A 20,487-nucleotide genomic window follows, 5' to 3' on the forward strand; every position below is an offset into this window, starting at 1 on the left:
AAATCCTGGTTCCTCAGTGAAAATGCGCACCACCAAAGGTGATATCAGCTGGAGAGATTTGGGAAAGGGGTATCTGGATAGCTGTCTTTTTAAAAAGAAACCTCATTGGTTAATCATGGCTTCTTGGGGTGAGATTTCCATCACGAATGAGGAAGAGAAAGAGTTAATGCTCTCCATGCACAAGTGTCATGGTCCCAATTCATTCCACTCCATTATCGAATGCAGCTTCCCATTAATTAATTCTATATTCACCTAAAGTGTTGCAATTTTTGTATAGATGCAGCACTCACATCCAGTACAAGCATAGGTATTTTTTTCCAGTGATACAACATCCCATTTGATACGTTCAGGTTAAATCAGTTTTGGAATATGCAAAAGCAAATCTGTCAGATCGAGAGAAATCACTGGATGCTTTTCCAGTAGGAAATTTGTTCCATGACATTCCAAAAAGAAAGAAAGAAAGAAAGGAAGGAAGGAAGGAAGGAAGGAAGGAAGGAAGGAAGGTAGGTTGGTTCTCTCTCCCAAGTATAAATAAAATGCTATACCGCTCATGGAAAACAGACATCTATTAACTCTGCCCGCCCACCCCACTGTACTATATACACAGAAACAAACAGTTCCGAAGCTGTAGGCTTTCAAATAATCCACCAACCTTTTTATCCTTATACTCATCCAGAAGATCGGATACATCTACTTTAGACCAAGAACATTCAAAGAAGAATTTATGTCTGCCAGTCTTCAGTGCTCAAAAGCCTTCAGAGTTTATAAGAGAGATCAGTGATATGGTAAAAAGGCTCCAGATGCAAAAGGGATGAATAGATATTTCTTCTTAAATGTGTTCTGACTTGTTAAGGCTGTAGGGGGAAAAACAGAATGCAGTTATTTTGAAGAAGCAATATTGTTCATGTAAGTCTAAAACAACAATAAAATACAGGGCCACAAAATTATACTATAGCAGCCTTCCAGGTGCTTTGGACTACATCTCCCATCCTCCCTGATTTTTTACCATGCTAGCTGGGGCTGATGGGAGTTGTTGTCCAACACCTCTGGAGGGCACTATCGTGAGGAAGGCTGGGATATAGGAATGCAACTGTATTGATTAGCACTGTGCATCTATAAATGCCCACCCCCAACTTAATGTTCTCTTTTAAAACAAATGGTGTAAACTTGGAAGACAGTCAGTGTCAGCCATTTATCTATCTTTCTATCTATCCATCCAATCCACTTCTACACAGTAACCTCCACTAGAATAACAACAAAGAATAGCTGATAAGTGGCGGGGATAGCATGGGTAGAGGCTGCTTGTTATGAATTCTCCTACAATATGTTAATTTGATCATATTGTACACATTTTTTTTCAAATCAACAGGTTACCATTGGGGGTTTCTCTTATATCAGTTTTTGGCAACACAGGTTTCTGCGGCTTAAAATAACAATTATTTCACCTCCTCTTTTATATATTCCAGTAATATCACTTGTGGATTTGCAGTTGCTACGTATAAGGGGCCCAGAAATTCAGAACTTTGGGGCAGCTCAAGAATATATGTAAGTAATTCTGCCCTTTGTGTCCTACATCTCCAACAATTATTTTGAGTTATCTCATTTAATTTGTTTGGGGTAAGGTGCCAAAGATATTGAGTTGGTTTTTTAAAATCTTTAAAATATGTTTATATTAGTTTGGGTTCAAAACATTTGGGGCTTTGCTGCGCATATTTGTATGTAATGTTTACTTCTTCCCCTTAGTTTAAAAAGTGATTTGACAATTAGGCAAAAAGAAGAAAATGTATGAGTTGCTACTGAAGTACATGCTATTTTATTTTTTTAAAGGACATGCACTTTGCCCTGTGCATTCATTATCCTGTCTTCTGAAAAGACTGCCATTATATAGAAAAGATTATCTATGCTTTAGGAAAGAAGCTTTTTAAAATGTTTCCTCCCAGTGAAATCTTGAACTCAGTATTTAAGAGGGAAGCTAAGCTGATAAGTGGAAAGTAGACTGAATTTAAAATAAAAGCTTCCACGTCTTCCTCCCCTTGAGAGTATATTTAGCTCACAGCATACAAATAAATAAATCTTCATTTAAATTGAGATGCAGTGCTGTTCAATAAAAGTGATGGTGTCAGCCTTGATATGAAAGGTTCTACCCATAATTCTGCATCCCAAGCACAACATGGGAGCTTTCTATCCATCACTAAGCAAAAGAAAGGAATGAACATCAGTAGCATTAGGAAAACATCTATATGTTCACTACTATTTACTGACTTGGAATGTGTATGAAGTAGTTAAAGCATGATAGCAAAGTCTGTGTTCAAGGCATACATTTGTTCTCAACAGAACAAACACAGTTAAAAATAAATAAATAAATAAATGAAATCAGACTTGATTTCAGCTGAACTTTCCTGCCTTGGATACACACTGATTTAATTTTACTGCTCAGCAGCCCTCCGTGCCCCATCCCACAATGTTAACGAGTGTTTCCCATCTCTCTAGAGAGACTTTTAGGGGAACGCAAGTGGCTGCAGGGGAGGAGGGAGCAGGAAACTCTATTTTCTTAAACTTCCTTAAATTAACTTACCTTAAGATCGAATCCATTATCTACCATGCTTCTACTGCCACTAGTGGGAGCCAATGAGAGCAAGGGTTCTACCTCTTTATACAAGAAGACCATCTACTTGAACCCTCTCATGCAGTGTTCCAGCATTTAAGGATATAGCATTGGCTAGTCTCCCAGTGAACATACTCAAGGGAATCTCTCTAAACGATGGTGGCTGCTGCAACTGTTGTTGGACTACAGTTAGGTGAGCAGCAGCCAAAATCGTGTCCTCCAACCATTGCTGGACTACAGTACCCAACATCCTCTATCCCAGAGCTTTCCAAACTGTGTGTCATGACACATTAGTGTGTCGGCTGCAGTGTGTAGGTGTCTTGCATGAACGCTCCCCACACTCCTCCCAGGGCTGGAAAAGGCCTAGTTTAACTTCCGGTTTGCTAATAAAACAGAACTACTGTGTCGTGAAATGATGCATGTCTAAAAAGTGCGTCACCAACATGGAAAGTTTGGAAAGGTCTGCTCTAACCACTGACTATGCTGGCTGGGGCTGATGGAAGTTGCCATCCGGGCGGAGAAAGGCTGGTCTGCATGGTCTCTTAGTAACACCAAACTAGCATGTACAATTGTTTTGAAATTATTATCAAGACTGTAAATATTAAATGATATTTTTTTCTAAAAAAAAAATTCACAGCAAAAAAGTAATCCTGTAATGTATGAAGCTATAAAGTACAGACATTTTTCAAGTGGGATCTGTAACAGCAATGAAGCAAAGTTGTATGACTTGTACAAATAACAAATGATAAATGTTATTGAAGGGCTTTAATACTCTAACCAAGGTGTTTTTGCTCAAAGTAGATTCTCAAAGGGCGTTTTGAGGTCATATTAATGCAACTTTCAGAAATATGTTCTGCACACCTTTATTCTATTACACAACACAGCAAACATTGTATCTTCACATTCTTTTTTTATCTACAATCTCAATGGAATAATGGTTTGGGATTTGTTCATTTTAGGATTTTATTATGGGATTTAATGAATTTTTTTTTGGAACTGAGGCAACCACAAAGTTTTCTGAAAAGATTATTGCAATCTAATCGAGTCATGAGATAAGCACTCCCCTCTTCTTCTCACGATGCTTCCAGAAACATAAATATTTACAACTTTATCTACTCTGATTATTCATTCTTTGCAGAAGCATCCATATTTTCTGAAAGCAGATAAGTACCAAAGAAATGAATGCCATTTTGCTTAGTTCCTATCATCATGAAGAATATGGGCCTATTATCAGGAAATGCTATGATCTGGAAATCCATCATAGCAGTCCTACAGAAAAGCACAATGTAACTTGGAGAGCAATGCCCATGGAACACTCCTGATAGCAGAGCATGTGCTAACAGAGCAAGCATGGAGGCTGCAGAGGCACCAGCTAAGGAGTCAGGTCATGTTCAAGGCTCTCTAGGCCAGCTGCTGGTGATCAGTGAACCACTCTGCCTTAGGCTGTCAGACAGGATTCCTCAGAAGTTCCTCCTAGACCAGCAGGTCCTGTATGGTCACTGCCAGGACCGGGGCCATCTTTAGCATATGCGCCGCCGGGATGCAAAGATCCACCCAGCGCCCCAAAATTAACTTTTATTATGCTTATGTCAGACACTACGCTTACGCCTTATCTCTTGTTTACAAAAGAAGGGAGGAAAAAGAAATGTGTTTCTCGCTTAGCATTTATCGTAAAATGAAGAAAAAATGCAGCTCACAGAATTCATAGTGTGTGCTCTAGGTGCGTTTTTGCGGAAATGGAAAACTAAAATCGCATGCTGAAATGCATGTGTAGTAGAGCCCTAAGTACTAAGTAGTTAGTCAAAGAAAATGCCAACAATTAGTGAAAATAAACACTATTTTTTAATGATTTCTCTAAACGAATTTGAACTGTAAGTGATGAAATTAAAATGTGCTGTTGTGAATGACAAGCGCCGCTGCTGGCGCATCGCGTCTTTGGTAAATAAGCACACAAAGTTGAAAGTCCTTTAGTGAAACAGTAGGTATATATTTTGGTAATAACTAGGTATATATGTATTTTGTTTTTCTAGCTTGATGAAAATTATTTATTATTTCATAACAGATAGATGGTTAAGAGCATAGGCGGCTTCAGCGGCGGGTGCCTGGCGCCCCCCAGAATTCGGCGTGGGGTGTCCTGCACCCCTTGCACCCTCAGTAAAGACGGTCTTGGCCAAGACTCCCACAAGCAACTACCTGTGAACCTAAAGAACCAGATGCCACCATCCACAGCTGTTCACAGATACAGTGGCACAGGGAGTATACCAGGAGTGAGACTACGGAGTGGAGGAGGAGTGCCTGTCTTCAGGCCAGATGGTTGATTCTCTGACATTCTCCACAGAGGAGTAAAACAACTTCTGGGGAGCTGTAAAGTGGCCTTTTGTGGCATTTACAGTTTGCTTCTGCTGCAAATGTGCAAAGCCACTATTTTCAGACTGTAGTCCCGGAGAGCAAAAGTCTATCACAGCTGTTACATCTGCCTTTATCTGTTGTTTTAAGAATACATTTTTTGCAATGTTCTCCTAGTAAACACTGCTAATTAGAAACAGTAGACAGAATGCTGTTTAAAATCCTAATATGTAATCTTAATGCACCAATACTATGCAATACTGGAGCCCCTTATGCTGCTGTTAGAGATCTCTTTCCAGCTGTCAATGGATAACATCCCTGGATTCCTGCTAATTGGCTGTACACCAAGGCAAACATCTCAGCTAATTTGAGAACATAGTACCGATTAGTTCTAGATAAAGTATGAATATTTATAAAGAAAGAACCAATAATGAGAGAAAGGCAGAGATGGAAACCAGCAAAAAAGGGAGAAAAAACACCCTTTCAGATGCTTTAATAAGATTTTTAATCCTTCGAGCAACTGACAAGAATATTTAACTGTCATACTTTCAGAATGGAAAAGACAAAATCATCCTTGTGTATGATCTTTGTTCCTAAATAAATGCTTAGGGGATTTAGATTTACAGAGCTTTTCTTCAGGCACAAATAAAAATAAAGCAAATGGCTTTTAAAATTGATGGCTTGGATTCCAAGGTGCTCTTGTATGAGCAGAAACACACCTCAGCTTGTGCAAGCCCCCTGCTGATTTCCTCTTCCAGCTCCAGAGGGTTCCCCAACCATCAGAAACTTATTTTTAGAGGCACACGAACCTCCAAGGAGAAGGGAAGTGGGAAACATTCAATTAAGTTCTCGTCCAGCCAGAATATCTAGCTCAGATTGGAGGAATATAACAACAACATGCCAACAAGTCTATTATTCAGTTGTTTAATCCCCCCCCCACTTTTTTTAGATGAGGCAGTCATTCTTGCAATTATTTTGTATTGCTTTACAATACTATATGTTGTGCACTGCTTTGATATATGAGTGGGCAGTATTTTTTGCTCTATAAGACGCACCCGACCATAAGACGCACCTAGTTTTAGAGGAGGAGAAGAAGAAAAAAAAATTCTCTCTCTCTCTGCACAGCGCCCCTTCAGCGAAGCGGCCGGAGAAACAGAGCCCCTTCCATTTCTCCTCCCGCTTCGCTGAAGGGGCGCTGCGCAGAGAGGGAAAGCTGCGCAGCACCTCTCCAGCGAAGCGAAAACAGGAGAGTGAGAGGGATTGGTGTGGACCGACCCCTCTTGCTCTCCAGGCTTCAGCGAAAGCAACGCGAAGCGGGAGGAGTGCAGCGGGACGTCCCACTGCGCTCCGGAGGCTTCCGGCGGCTATCCCTGAAGCCAGGAAAGCGAGAGGGGCTTCTTTCTATTTTCTTTCTATGCTATTTCCCCCCTGTTTTCCAGCACTCTCTCCCACGATCTCTCAAATCCAGACCAAAATATCTTGAGTTGAAGCTTTGGGGCCAGCTGGAGGCTGGAGGACATGTAAGAAAGCAACGCGAAGCCTCCGGAGTGCAGCAGGAGCTCCCGCTGCGCTCCGGAGGCTTCTGGTGGCTATCCCTGAAGCCAGGAGAACGAGAGGGGTCGGTGCACACCGGAGGCTTCGCGTTTCTTTCGCTGAAGCCATGGAGCCTGCATTTGCTCCATAAGACACACACACATTTCCCCTTACTTTTTAGGAGGGGAAAAGTGTGTCTTACAGAGTGAAAAATACGGTACATACTTTTAGAAATAGAAACAAACAATCAAACAAACTATTTTCAAGAGCTGAACAGCAGTGTCAATTTAGTCAGCAAAGGTTAAAATATGCTTTTAGTAGCAGGCTATGGGAAGTGCTTGCAGGCCATGTGGCACAATCAGAGTCCAAAAGTGCTCTACAAAATTGCCATTTCCTATGGAGAACCTACAGCTGCCCCCCTACTTATGCAGGGATAACGTTCCGGAGCCCTGCACACATAAGCGAAAATCACTTAAGTGGGGAGCACCCTATAGAATGCCTCTAAATGCTATTTCCCCCCTGTTTTCCAGCACTCTCTCCCACACTCTCCAATCCAGACCAGAATATCTTGAATTGAAGCTTTGGGGCTAGCTAGAGGCTGGAGAACATGCAAGAAAGTAGCTGTTGTACTACCCAATGCATCAGCTGTAAGGCAAGGAAGCTGAGCAGCCTAAAACACTGCTGTGCCTCTAGTCTCTTCGGGGCAGTAATATAGATTCCTCAAATGAAAGAGTTTTTACTAGAGATGTGTGATTTTACCAAAATTTCAGCATTGCTTAGCTTATTCAATCTATAAACAATTCACCATGTGGTAGAATGGATATCATTGTAAACTGCAGAAATCCACATTTTTAAAAACGAATAATGTGTTGTTTGCAAACTCTTGGATTAGTACATCAACAGAAAGAAGACCTGAGCTCCTATACAGTAATAACTTAGCTTGAGTGTGACAACATTCATTATCGACTCTTACCATGCTGAATTATAATTATGAAAATCAGTAATTTAATTGGCATCTACTGCAATGAAAACAAGCTTAACCAATGTTATGATTGGAGTGCAAGTGCCTCCTTGTGCTTTCAAAACTCAGCCTTCCTATCAGGTATTCAGTCACTATATAGCTAAACGGCCAGTTGTTAAGATACACTGAACATGTTATAATGTGCGGTAATATTCATACCTATATGAAAAAAAGGATGCAGAAAACAAACGCTCATGGAGAAAATATAGGAAAATGCAGCAGAGATCACCACTCATGTGAATGGCATGCTAGACAATAAGGACCACTTCACATATTTACAAGTTTAAATGTATCTATACAATGCTTGAAATGCACACCTAAGATTATAACAGGTGAATTGCAGCAATTGTGTTTATCATACAAGTACCCTTGTTAGGAAACTGTGATTGGATGAAGATTGTTGTAGTGCAAAGTCTTCCTGGCAAATCTAGGCTTGCCTGAAGTAATGTATGAAAGGTTTCTAATTTTCGTCAGCCTTCTGGCAAAGAACCTAGATGCAAAAATACAATGCAATCCACAGCTCTGCGCTTTGATGGGCCGACTTGAGTTACAAATTTGTGTGCCATTCACATGGGAGGAGAGGGATACAGAGCTCAGTAAGACTGGATTATCAAACTATGAGAAATGTACTGCTAGCCGGAGGGAAGAGCTAGATTTATTCCTGTTGGAAGAACAATAAAAATCCCAAGTGAAAATACTTTTGAGCCATTATCAACCTATGTTAGGCTGTAAAATACAGAACCTGTTTCAAATTTCTGCACCAAAATACTTCTGTCTTCTGATTAGGTATTAATAAACTATGCTATGCCAAAGCAACATCTCAATTATATGCCATGCCTCAGAAATGATCACACTGAAAAATTAACATTTATGTCATGAAATGTTTAAATGACATGAACTATTTGAAGGCCATGAAATGCCACTAGAGCTATATGCTTTGCCACAACACATTGACCTGAGGTCTTCTGAAGTGGAAAATGTCAGGCAGGCTGTATGCTGAATCAAAATTTCTAGGAAGTTTAAGGTATTAACACCAGCCTTCCAGTAATAAAAAGGTTAATTTTAGAGTGAGCACTGAAAAAATAATAATGGATGGCTCTCAATAGAAAAATGAAAAGGACAAATTGTACCATGTGAACTCACCATAAAGAAACAGTCAAACCCAAATTCTTGAGACATCTAGTTAAGTGCTATAACACGTGTTGCATGTCCAAGATTGCAGGTTCAGTCTTCAGCATCTCCAATAAAACAAACAAACCAAAGGACCAGGTGATGGGTAAGATCTCTGCCTAAGACTCCAAAAAGCCATTTACAGTAAAACCAGGCAAAACTGTGTGAGGTGGACAAAAATCTAAGGTGGTGTAAGATCAGCATTCTATTGGCTACTGGAGATGGTCCCAATTATTCCCAGAGAGGGATCAAAACTGTGTTTTTTCTAATTTCTTCTCTAGTAGTAGGTACTGCTTGTTACCGTACACACAGGAAATATAACAAAGAAAAGCCAGCAGAAGATAGAACTGTGAGCAGAGCTGGCTAACTAGTGAGGCAGGGTGAAGCACCCATCTCAGGCCACCCTACCGCTAACACTACCTTCCAAAACACTCCCTGAAGCAAAATGGGAACGTGTTGCTCTCTGCTCCACCACTTCCACTGCACAATGGAACCACTGCACAATGGAACACTTCCACCTCTTCCCCAATGAATGGGAATGCCTCACGGAATGCTCCCAGAGTTCTAGCACATGGCAGAACTGGAGGGGGGCGGGGCACAGGGGCGGCAGGGGGCAGCACATTCCCACAGTGGCGTAGCGTGGGGGGTGCCAGGGGGGCCGGCCGCACCGGGCGCAACATCTGGGGGGGCGCGCTCGCTGCCTCCGGAGTCGCCGAAGAGCCTCGGGCGCAGGCTGTAGCAGAGCCCCATGTCTCGTGGAACCGACGAGCTGTGCGCGCGCCCGGGCTGAAGGCGTCCGGCAGGCAGCGGCTCTCAGCCCCGCGCGTCAGGGCCGCGGAGGACGTGCCAGGCAGCCCCTCCTCACAGCCCCGCCTCCCCTGCTGCTGCTGCAGCTGCTGGGCCATGTTGCATTTTCCTCGCCTCTCTGCCCCCCTCCTCCTCCGGGCAAGCGGCGTGGTTTGGGCGGCAGCGCCAGCAGCAACTCGACTCAGATCGGCATGTTAGGGGTTGGGGGGGGCGCAAATTACTTGCCTTGCCCCGGGTTAGGGGGCGCAAATTACTTGCCTTGCCCCGGGTGCTGACAACTCACGCTACGCCGCTGCATTCCCATTTCAACTCAAATAGTGACATACAGGGCGGTCTTTACCCTGGGGTGCAAGGGGTGTGGGGCACCTAGGCGCCGATTTCTGGGGGGCGGCAAATGTATACCTACTGTATACCGGTCCCTCTCGATTGGCAACAGTGAAAAGCAATGGAGCCAAAGTCCCCGCCCCCCCTCCATCGCTGTGTTACTCTGTAGCGTCAAATATTCCTGACAAGTCAGGAAGCAAAAGCAGACATTTCCGCTGCGTCGTTGTTACAGCTGAGCGATTTTCCTCACCCCAAAAAGCTCAACAATTTTGAGTTCGCCCCCTCTTTAAAAAAGTCAACAACTTTGGCTTTCCTCCTCCCAAAAAAGCTCAATAAAAGTTAATTTGGGGGCGGCTAAACTAAATTTGGGGGCGCTGGGCGGATCTTTGCACCCCGGCAGCGCATATACTAAAGATGACCCTGGGGAAATAGGATGGGCTGCCGCTGAGTGTGAGCTCTGATAGTAGAAACAATGACTACATGACAATTTGGGTATATAATTGGATAATTGAAAAGATGTAGATTTTGGTGGTTCACATGTATCCAATCCATTTCGTGCTCACTTTGGGGGTGGTATTCCATCATTTTATCTCTTGGGCTACACATAGATCCTTTGCTTCTCAGAAAACTTCAATGAATCAGTCTGCTAGTGTGCTTTTTTTACACTAAAGAGTGTCAATATATTCCTGTGGTTATTTCAGTGCTTTGTGGAGCTCCTATTTGAACTAATGGAGTGTTGTTGGAATTAAATGATGCTCGAGCTAAATTCTTACAAGTCCTTTTACATATTCCAAGATGTGTTCCTAATGCAGCTATATTACTGGAAACAGGATGATGTCCTTTTGAGATAAGAGCTTGATTGGCAGCCTTAAAACTTTGGTTTAAGATCTTTGTCTTTAAAATACCAACTTGGTGGCTACCATATTTACCCAAGGATAGATATGATAATGTATACACTAAATCTATTGCCCAAAAATCTTGTTGCATCCTTCTTTCCTTCTTCAAATGATACTTAATTCTGCACTACCTCTGGTAAAACAAAGATTCTAGGATATTTCCTTTCAGGACCCTTTGGTTCACATGTATAACCTGCTCACATTGCTCCTTGAGCATTTCCTATAATGTTCTTTTTCAGTTAGTTGCTTATTTTAGGAATTCATGTGTAGTTAAATACTGCAGAGCTTTTACTCTGGCCAGATTGAATGTTTCATCATTTCAAATGCTCTGGGGTAGCTATGCTGATTTTCCTCTCTCCTTAGAGGTATGCCCTAGAAACAACCAGGAGGTGGAATGTGTGGAACATGTCCTTCCTTCTGTTTTGCAATTTCTACACTGGAGCTTTTCAGCAAATGATTGGTCTTTTATTGGCCAAATTACCAGGAAGGTTAGCTCAATTCCATGTTAAATATTTGCTGGGAGCAAAAATCCCATTGGTGACATTGATAGAGGCTAATATTTTTTATCTGTGACAGTGAGAATTAAGGAGGAAATAACCACCAAAACTGGAGCAACTATTCCCAGGGACTTAACTGAGGTTACTTATTTTGTATACTACTGAGCTTTTCTTCCTTTTTGCACTTTTTGGTGCATATCCTGTGTATCAAATTTTGGTGTATTCTATGGTTAATTTTTGGTCTTGTTTCTGGTCTGTTGACTGTAATAAACTGATGGTGATAATTTCATGTTCACTGGGAAAAGGTGGACATTTTAAAAATATTCACAATTCAGATCCACCACCATACTTCCCACCCCCTGTGCATGAGTAGTGAAAGTGCTTCAGAATGTGCAGGGAGAGAAAATCCAATTGCAGCCACACATAAAGTAGTGGTTTGGAAGCCTTCTCACACTTGGGATTGGGCTTTGGGGCTGGGCTTGAAGGGAAGTGCTTAAAAGCTCCTCTGTGTGAGTGGAACAGCTTTTTCAACAGGTTTGGATCCCGGCCAAGGAAAATCTGACAATATGATTACAAAGCATTTCAAGCTTTGTAATCAAGGTTTCTGCAGCTCTGTTGCTCACCTGAAGGATATTATATACTACTTGCATTATATAGAAAAACAGTCCCACATTCCCATTGTTGGCAACAGTGCTTAGCTTTCTTGTTTGTTTATATTAAGTGGTTCCTGAATAGTTTGCAAATATGGTATATTATGCACTGAAACACTGAGCTTTCCAGGCCATTTTTTTAAAAAAGAAAAAAATCATTTCAGAGCTTGCGTTTTGTCTTCAGAGACTGTTACTTCTCTCTCTTTTTCATTCCTTGACTTCAAATTTATAGTCTTCCATGCCTTCAATGCAGAAAATATTCAACTCAAATTGTTTGGTTGTGGCTTTTGTGGCCTATGGAGAAACTGCCATATGCAGTCTTGGATGACAAACTGCTCTAGTTCATCTATGGGCAAAAATACATAGGTTTACAACTCGATTACTGGCTCCTTGGATAGTAATATATTGTTGCTTTCTGTTCCAAACTGGAGTAAATCATGACTAAATCATTTTTTAAAGTAGCATATCAATCCAAGTTCCTGACAGCTGCAAATTAGACTTCCCTGATCAAATGAAGTAGGGAGGAGGGAAAGGGGGTTAGTTTAAGGAAGCTGAATTGTCAGGCAAATTGCAGCTGGATAATTTTTAAGATAAAGCTGGCCAACATTGACCCACAGATTAGATTTTCCAAAGACAATAAGAAGATTGATATGATCTAGTTCTTTGTACTTTGAAGGGGGAATTATAGGGCTCGCAGTAAGGGGAACAGGAAGGAGGCAGAGGGATGGATTGAAATAATTTTATCAGACACTACTTTTTAAAATGAAATAAGTATACAACACAGTAATAAATATACAGCAATATTGTTTGGGCTAATTTGGAAAAAAAGGTTCATTGTTTTATAGTTAATTTAAATAATTCTGAATTAAACAAATGGTAAAAAGTGAAAATGATGCAGGGAAATATAAAATAGTTTCTCTTCAGAGTTTATAATATTATTCTACCTCTTTTCTCCTGTTACTTCTTCCACTATGAATGCAGCACAGAGCTGTCTACATTTCTGACTCCGCTGTGGCTCATCTAAATGTTATGTGAGTTTTGAGAAGTGAGCAATGGTAGAGATACAGTTTATTAATGAATATCTAAGTGACAGAAAAATCAAAAGCAGCATTGTGCTTAGGCTCCATCCCTCCCTCCCGTCTCTGATTGTGACCTGAATATTAACAAAAAGAAGACAAAATACTTGCACAAGCCACATCTTCTACAAAAAAATATTTTCTTGGTGCTGAAATAAATGTTCATTGTGAATAATACTATGCCTCGTTGTATTATTCTATCAAGCACTGAAAATGATTTCATTTTTATTTCCCTCTCTCATATTGCAACCTGTCAACAATATCAACAAATCAGATTAACAGTCCAAGGGGCAAACAAAAGGAGAGAAGAAATGGTTGGCTTTGGTGCATCTGGAATTCAACTGAGCAAAGGTACAGAAGGAGTCTATGAATAAGCCACTTGCTATTTTCACTATGGAAACATCAGTACCTTTTTGGTCATAGACAAATCTGACATGAAAGGTAGTTTTTCATTCTTTGGAATCTGGAAAAGACCACTTGTAACTTAACCAATGTTACTTCCATCACATTACGAGCATGCCCTGTCTATGAGTGTTCAGCCCACAGTCTCAGAAGTACTTTTGATTTTGATTTTGTTTTAAATATGAACATTTAATACTATCACATTAAATGTGCTGCAACACTAACATCTCATAAATACGTGTGAGCCACAAATATTCTGGAAGGAATAGTGGCATTGGACCATGCTAAGTTTCTGAAAAAAGAAAAGCTTCTCAATAATAATACTAAAAAATATCATAGAATTGTAGAATTGGAAGAGTTCTTGAGGGTCATCTAGTCCAACCTGCTGCAATACAGGAATCTCAACACGCGGTCCCCCATCCAGCTTTGCAAATATGCCAACAGCTTTATTGCTGCACCACTAGGATAGAAACACCATTTAATTCTTAAATTCCAGAAAGGTAACTGTGTGTTTCTGTTGCTACAAAAAGCAATAGCCGTACAGCCCCTTAGAATCTATGCTTTCATGATCCAGAGCCCACATCTCAGATTTATATACTGAAGTGGGTTCTTTTTCTTGAAAATCTATGCCACAAACTAGATGTGACATTAAATGCTTTACTTGCAAATACATCAGGTTAAAAAGAATATCTTAGCAGGCATGAGCAGGTAAAAGCCATATCACATAGGGAAGGGAAGCTTAATCCTTTCTTTCCTACCATGGTTTTGTGTGAACATTAATTGCATAAAGATGCCAGCACTCTATATGCATCATAGTCAATGATACCCTGGTACAAGAAGGGACTTAATATGTGCAACCTGTACCAAACTGTACATTTCCAGATTTGAAGACATTAGGGATTTGAAGACATTAGGTATACCAGTCATGGTATACTTTCACTCCCTTCTCCATGGATCTCAGTTTCCTCAGTGACCCCCAAGCCAAATGTTTTCATAGGAAACCCAAGTACTATGATGTTTATTACCCTATAACATTAAAAACAACAAACAAAATTTATGTGATAAAAGGAAATTAAATTTTCACCTGAACAAATATATCAAAAGAATTCTGGAGTTGGCCAACCAATATGGTACTAATGATGAACCTATACCTGGCATTAATTATGAAATAAATGATACATAATAAATACTTCCAAACTGATATCACATTTGTATAGGGCAATGGCCAGCACTTAATTTCAAAAGTTTCAGAATTCCCTGGCCAAGTTTGCAGATAACCTTAATTTCCACCCACCCACCCCAAAAGAACCCTGCTGTGACAACTTTTATTTCACCTATATTGAAGAGGAACCTTGAATGAGTCTGTCATTCATTCTGACAGATGCATTAAAGACTTCAAAAACTTTAATTGCAAATGAAATTCTTCCATTTGGAGAACTGTAATATGCTCTGCAATCTCAGCTATAACTTAAAATTCAGTAAATACAGTAACTGAAGAAAAGTGGTGCCATCATTTTGAAAATAAAGATTATGGGTTTTGTAATTCATGTAGAGCTACAATACAGCCTATGATGTAAGAACAAAAATAGCTCTTGTAAAAGGCAATTTGGCCAGAGTAGATACAGTAAGCACAGTGTTAAAAGGGACAAGTGTAAATTGCATGTTTCTATATCCTTCTGAAAAGCTCAAATTTCAGCACCCTTGCTATTTTTGCCACAGTTTGGGATGAGAACTAACTGTCCTTTGGCAATCAGTTTGAAGTAGCAAAGACCATTCAGTGTTATTATAAAAGAAAATAAATGTATAAATCACTTTGCAGGGATGTTAAGTTTAGATGAATTCAGTGCCCTGAAGTGCAGGTTTACCAGCTGTTTATTATATAAAATTGTTCCTATTATTTAACTGTTAAAAAGCAATTGCAAAAAATGTATGTAAATAATGTTGCTTAAATCTTTCTGTCGCTGGCCTTCTCAGGCAACAGTAGAAAATACACTTTAAAAGTATGCTGTCAGTAAAATCTTAAATGATATTTTCAAATACAATCTACATTTTTAAGATCCATTATAATTAACATGAAGACAGCAGTTTTCAAAGAAGCATTAAATACTGCATGATTTGTGTTTTTAAAGTATTTTCCTTATCAACCACTATATCCACCAAATACAGCACTGTAAGCTTTAAAAGACAAATTGTTTAATCTATTGTTCTTTCCGCAGGCTCAGAATAATTAGCAGCTCATTGTACTTAAAAAGGATTCACAATCTTTTCTATACGTAATTATAAAAATCATTATTGTGTGAATGGTGTCTAAGTCTAATGGCCTCCAACAAATTATACTTTTCACCCCAGGAGCAGTGAAGAACAGGATGGCTTGGTTTTTAAAAAACAGAGTATTTCAGTTATAAGAAGGCAATGGCAGAATTTTTTTTAATATGTATTCATACATGGGGACATTTGCACATATTCATTGTTATACAAAGCCGAATACTATGCCAATTGTTTCCAGAAAATCAATATAAATTCAGTTTATAAAAGTGCCATATAGTATGCCTTTCTTTGTTGCAAACGTGTTGTAAAACCAACCACACTAACTAGCATTCACTAGTCCATGGTTTGTAAACATATTCCAAAGGAACCATTTCTGAGTCAACTTTTCTGCTTTCCAACCCCTAAACATGTACCATGGAATACATGTGGATTGCAGGGGGCTCTGGAGACAAGAAAATTGTGGAGGCTGGAAGTTCAATTCACATGGAGTACTGGCCATGATCCCTACTCTCATTCCAGAAGAACTTAAAGTCATTGCATATGCCTAACTTTCCATGGCAGCTGACATTACAAGTGAAGATTGGTTGAAGCAGGCAAATTGTCCTGGGAAACTGTGTCAGCCATGACTGTCTGCTGTTACTTCTCATGTAGGAACTGAGCGATCCTCTGGACATAGTCTGACAAACACTCTCCTATTCAGAAGCATTTTACAGAGCTTGTCATAAGGCCACAAGGAGTGCCAGGGTCAGGGCTTAGTCATTGTCAAATCTAAATAATGTAATGGTTTGAGACTTACTGCATGAATCATTAGTTTAGGTTAAAACATATGACAAGAGTGCCCAGCTGGGTCCAAGGGGTGATCCTGACTATTTAAAGGAGGCCATGGAATGACAAGTCATAAAGAAACCTGCTGGGGATCTGGACGGTGTGAATTACATCTTCAGCCAGTGCTTAACATTTATCTTCCTAGATAAAATGTTCAAGCAGGTGCTTTCCTGAAAACTGATACTGATTTTCTTGATATATTTCAGGCAGGGTTCAGACCTTTGCCATTCTCCTGGACCTCCCAGAAGCTTTCAATACAACTTCCCATGCTATCCTTCTGCCACTTACTGGGACAAGGTGGCAGTGTCAGGAGTGCTGGATTGTCTCTGCCAATGTGCTTGCACAGCACTGACCTCCCCACTGCCTCGCCCCTCTCCCTGCTGGTAAGTGGAAGCGACTCCGCTGCTGGGAGGTCAGGTGCATGGTACACCTGGAATTTTGGGAAGCATATTTCTATCCTTTGTTTTGTCAATATGGCGCTGTGGGTTAAACCACAGAGCCTAGGACTTACCAATCAGAAGGTCGGTGGTTTGAATCCCCGCAACAGGGTGAGTTCCCGTTGCTCGGTCCCAGCTCCTGCCAATCTAGCAGTTTGAAAGCATGTCAAGTGCAAGTAGATAAATAGGTACCGCTCCGGCGGGAAGGTAAACGTCATTTCCGTGCACTGCTCTGGTTGGCCAGAAGCGGCTTAGTCATGCTGGCCACATGACCCGGAAGCTGTACACCAGCTCCCTCAGCCAATAAAGCGAGATGAGCGCCACAACCCCAGAGTCGGCCATGACTGGACCTAATGGTCAGGGGTCCCTTTACCTTTAATTGCCCTTTATGTCTGCTGCCCTGCAGAAAATATTGTCTTAATCAGAAACACAAGCAACATCCACAATGATACATCCAAGACCTTGAATTTCCCAATTTCACTACAAATAAGACATTTAGGGGCCACAGAAAGTCCTCTGTATGCTGATGTCTAGAAAACATGGCTCTGAAGTCTTGGCCAGACATGAGGGCATTCTTAAAATATCTAGAAAGTGAACACTATGGAAACACTAAATAATGTATTAGTCTGCTAATCTGTTTGGTACAAACAGCAGAACACCGTCTACCCAAATTTGTATTGGTAGCATTATCCATCACAGAAGGTGACACTGCCATGACAGATGAGAAGTATCTGTTTGGAGCTGCATACTGAGTTGTTTGTACCAATCAAGAATGCTGATCTTCGGATAAAACTTATAGTCAAAGTATTTTGTTAGATGCTTTAAAATTTCTTTATTTCTACTGGGTTTCCATAAGCATCACACTACCTGCAGACAGTATTTAATGATATTTGAGAACTTTTCTTAATCTTTGTTTCACTTGTATAGTTTTTATTGTTATATAGAACTGTAGCATTACTGTGATGTTTAGTGGTTTATAAGTATTCCTAACGAATACATAAATAAATACAGAAACATACTTGTTTATTGCTCACATACGATGTAATCAGAAATAGAGCCACTTCAGGCAGTGAAACACACCACCTCCGTCTCCATATAAATATACCAAGGCCTTTGGAAAACATTTCCATATGGTACCACACAGTGAACAGTATTGTTTGAAATCCACCTCACATAGATGGTCAGATTACATTGAGACTCTGTATCAGAACTGAATATCTCTAGCTCTGGTTGCATGGTGTGGCATCTTACAATGTAGCTGAAATCCTCCATATCATAAGCAAATTGAAGAAGATGGGTGGGATTCAAATGGAAGAGGATGGGCAGCATTTTTTTGCTTATTCTCCTTTCCCCCTGTTTTGGACAGTCCCCCAGCTCCCAGGAGCTTATTTTCATGGAGCCCTATATGTGGTAGGGGGAATCGGGAGGGGGGGGAATCCCTCCTGTCCATTTCCATCATCAGCAAACAGCTTCACTGGCTGCAAAGCACAAGGGCAACAATTGTCTTTCACCCTTAAATCATTTTCAGCTGTCTGCATGGGAAGGACATTGTTACATTTGTATCTGTAAAATCCTAACCTTCTCAGGAATAAGGCCTGACATCTCTTATGTTTCCTTAACTTCCCCTGCAAAAAGAAGCTTTTCTTTTAAAATAAAACATTGGTGGCTTATTTCTGATCTTATCCCGGCGTAAAAAACCACAGAGGCTGAAGGTGTAAATATGTTACCGAAAATAAGCCTCTCTTTGCTTACTTGATTCTTGAGGTTAGGTGTAAAAAAAACAAACCAGCAACCCCCAGGCAAATAAAACATTTGATGGTAGGTAATTGACTGAGCCTTTTAACAGCTACTGTAAATCTTTACCAGTTTTTACACTGTGGACCATCATGACCATTTAATTACATGATTCATATACAGTGTTGATCAAGGGAGTAGCTATGACCTAGATATATACAACAGGGAACAGGATGTGCAACCGTGCAGCATGTTTCCACAAATTTGTGAGAGAATGGTGTGTAATATTGACTGCCCAACATGGATTTCTAGCTGCCCAGTTCACAGCCTATTTAATATGAATTTATATCACTGGAACAATTTTCATGTTACAGAAGTTTTTTTTCTCGGGGAGAGGAGTGTTCAGTGTCAGCAAGCCTACCCATGTCCCTGATCACATGTTACAGATTAACATGCATGCAAACACGTGTTGCCATACAAGTGTGCTATTTCAAGATCTTGAGCCCAGATTTGTGGCACAACAAAGGTTAGCAAAGGACCACTGAGTCCCAATGTGGGTTCAAAAGAAATTTGTTTATTACTACACAACACTGTTCAGCCATGTGACTTGAATCGCCAGAATGATTCCAGAGAATAAAATCATTTGCTGAGACAATGCACAAGGATATATCTCCTTCATCCCACTCTGTCAGGACCAACAGCTTATGTTTTGCATGTTGCTATGACAGAAGTAGAGATAGACAGAGGTGGGGAATATTTATGTTTACTATATAAGGATCTGGGAGGGGTGCTAGGAATCTGGCAGGCTGCAACAAAGACCTCAGTGCAATGGGGGGGGGGGAATCAAATGCAAATGACACTAGTTAAGAATACATGAGAGCAGAAAGGACATGAAAAATGGGGAAATGGAGGAGACAGAGGATCAGAAGAGTGGTTGATTGGCATCCATCAGTCTTGGGAGACAATGGAGGAGTGCACCCCTGGGGATGAGTGCTGATAATTACATGTTCTGACTAAAGGACCAGAAGTGGATTTCTTGAGTTTCATAGTGACCTGAGAATATCAGTCATGGTTTTATATTGGGATTCTTGAAGTGTTTCAGCATGAGTTGCTGGATATAAGCCACAGTCTGCCTCTCATTATTGGCAGGCTGTCCTTCACCCAGGGAACCATGTATGGTGCAGAGCTAGCATTTTCAGAACACTCCCAAAATAGCACAAAAGTTGAGAAATTGAAAAAATGGTACACGTGGTTTCATGCTCCCTTTGGATCCTAACTAGACAAGAAAATTACCAATGGTGAGGAGGTAAGGGGGACAGGAAGGGGAGGTACTGAAGGGGAGCTAATTATAGATGAGCAATTTGTCTTAGGAGAAATCCAAGAGTATGGTCTCTTGGAGAAAAACACTTAAAAGCCTTTGTTCCCTGTGCGGAGGGGTTGCTTGTGACAAAAAGTTGATCATGCATGAGACTGAGACTAGGAGAGGATAGGAGTTGAAGGTCTATCTTTGAGAAAAGGAAAAAGCAACAGATCACTGTATCCTTTAGAAATACACTTTTATTTTACCAGGTCAAATTGATTATCAGATAGAGACACACATTTAAGTTGGCAACAGACAAATATATCAGGTGCATTGTCAGGCATTAGAATACACCTAGGGCAAGTTAATAAAGGTAGCTGAAGTGCACCAAAGTTTGCTTCCTCTTCAGGCCTTTATGTCATGCATCTTGCATAGTCACATGACGAGCAAAGCCAAAGGAGCTTGACCTAACAACCACACTGGGCACCTTGGTAACATTGGGTTGTGGGGTCATGATTCATGAAAAGATGACATTATAACAATATTTATGTCACCAAAGCATTCACTCCAAAGCCTTCTCTGGAATTCAGTGTTTG

At 40.6% G+C, this 20,487-nt stretch overlaps 2 protein-coding genes across 18 annotated transcripts in view; one reads left to right on the forward strand and one right to left on the reverse strand.

Moving 5' to 3' along the window:
• Nucleotides 1-20,487, forward strand: part of LOC308474315 (uncharacterized protein) — a 150,267-nt gene that overhangs the window by 125,471 nt on the left and 4,309 nt on the right. For 7 of the 12 annotated variants that reach the window (XM_081000458.1, XM_081000462.1, XM_081000461.1 and 4 more), the window contains 2 exons: nucleotides 1,467-1,545; nucleotides 13,200-13,276. In XM_081000458.1, coding sequence (XP_080856584.1) covers nucleotides 1,467-1,545; nucleotides 13,200-13,276 — 156 coding nt within the window. Of the gene's footprint in view, nucleotides 1-1,466; nucleotides 1,546-13,199; nucleotides 13,277-16,626; nucleotides 16,804-20,487 lie in introns of all 12 variants that reach the window. The other 5 variants (XR_013984646.1, XR_013984647.1, XR_013984648.1 and 2 more) reach the window with 1 other exon arrangement.
• Nucleotides 1-20,487, reverse strand: part of HS3ST5 (heparan sulfate-glucosamine 3-sulfotransferase 5) — a 141,093-nt gene that overhangs the window by 91,563 nt on the left and 29,043 nt on the right. For 4 of the 6 annotated variants that reach the window (XM_081000419.1, XM_081000423.1, XM_081000421.1 and 1 more), the window contains exon 2: nucleotides 653-854. The exons of 1 other annotated variant lie outside the window; for it this stretch is intronic. The gene's annotated coding sequence lies outside the window, so the exon portion shown is untranslated. Of the gene's footprint in view, nucleotides 1-652; nucleotides 855-8,648; nucleotides 9,079-20,487 lie in introns of those variants that run through there. One more of the 6 variants, XM_081000422.1, reaches the window with a different exon arrangement.

The sequence above is a fragment of the Podarcis pityusensis genome (assembly GCF_964106645.2).
Source record: "Podarcis pityusensis genome assembly, chromosome: 3".
Taxonomy (NCBI): domain Eukaryota; kingdom Metazoa; phylum Chordata; class Lepidosauria; order Squamata; family Lacertidae; genus Podarcis; species Podarcis pityusensis.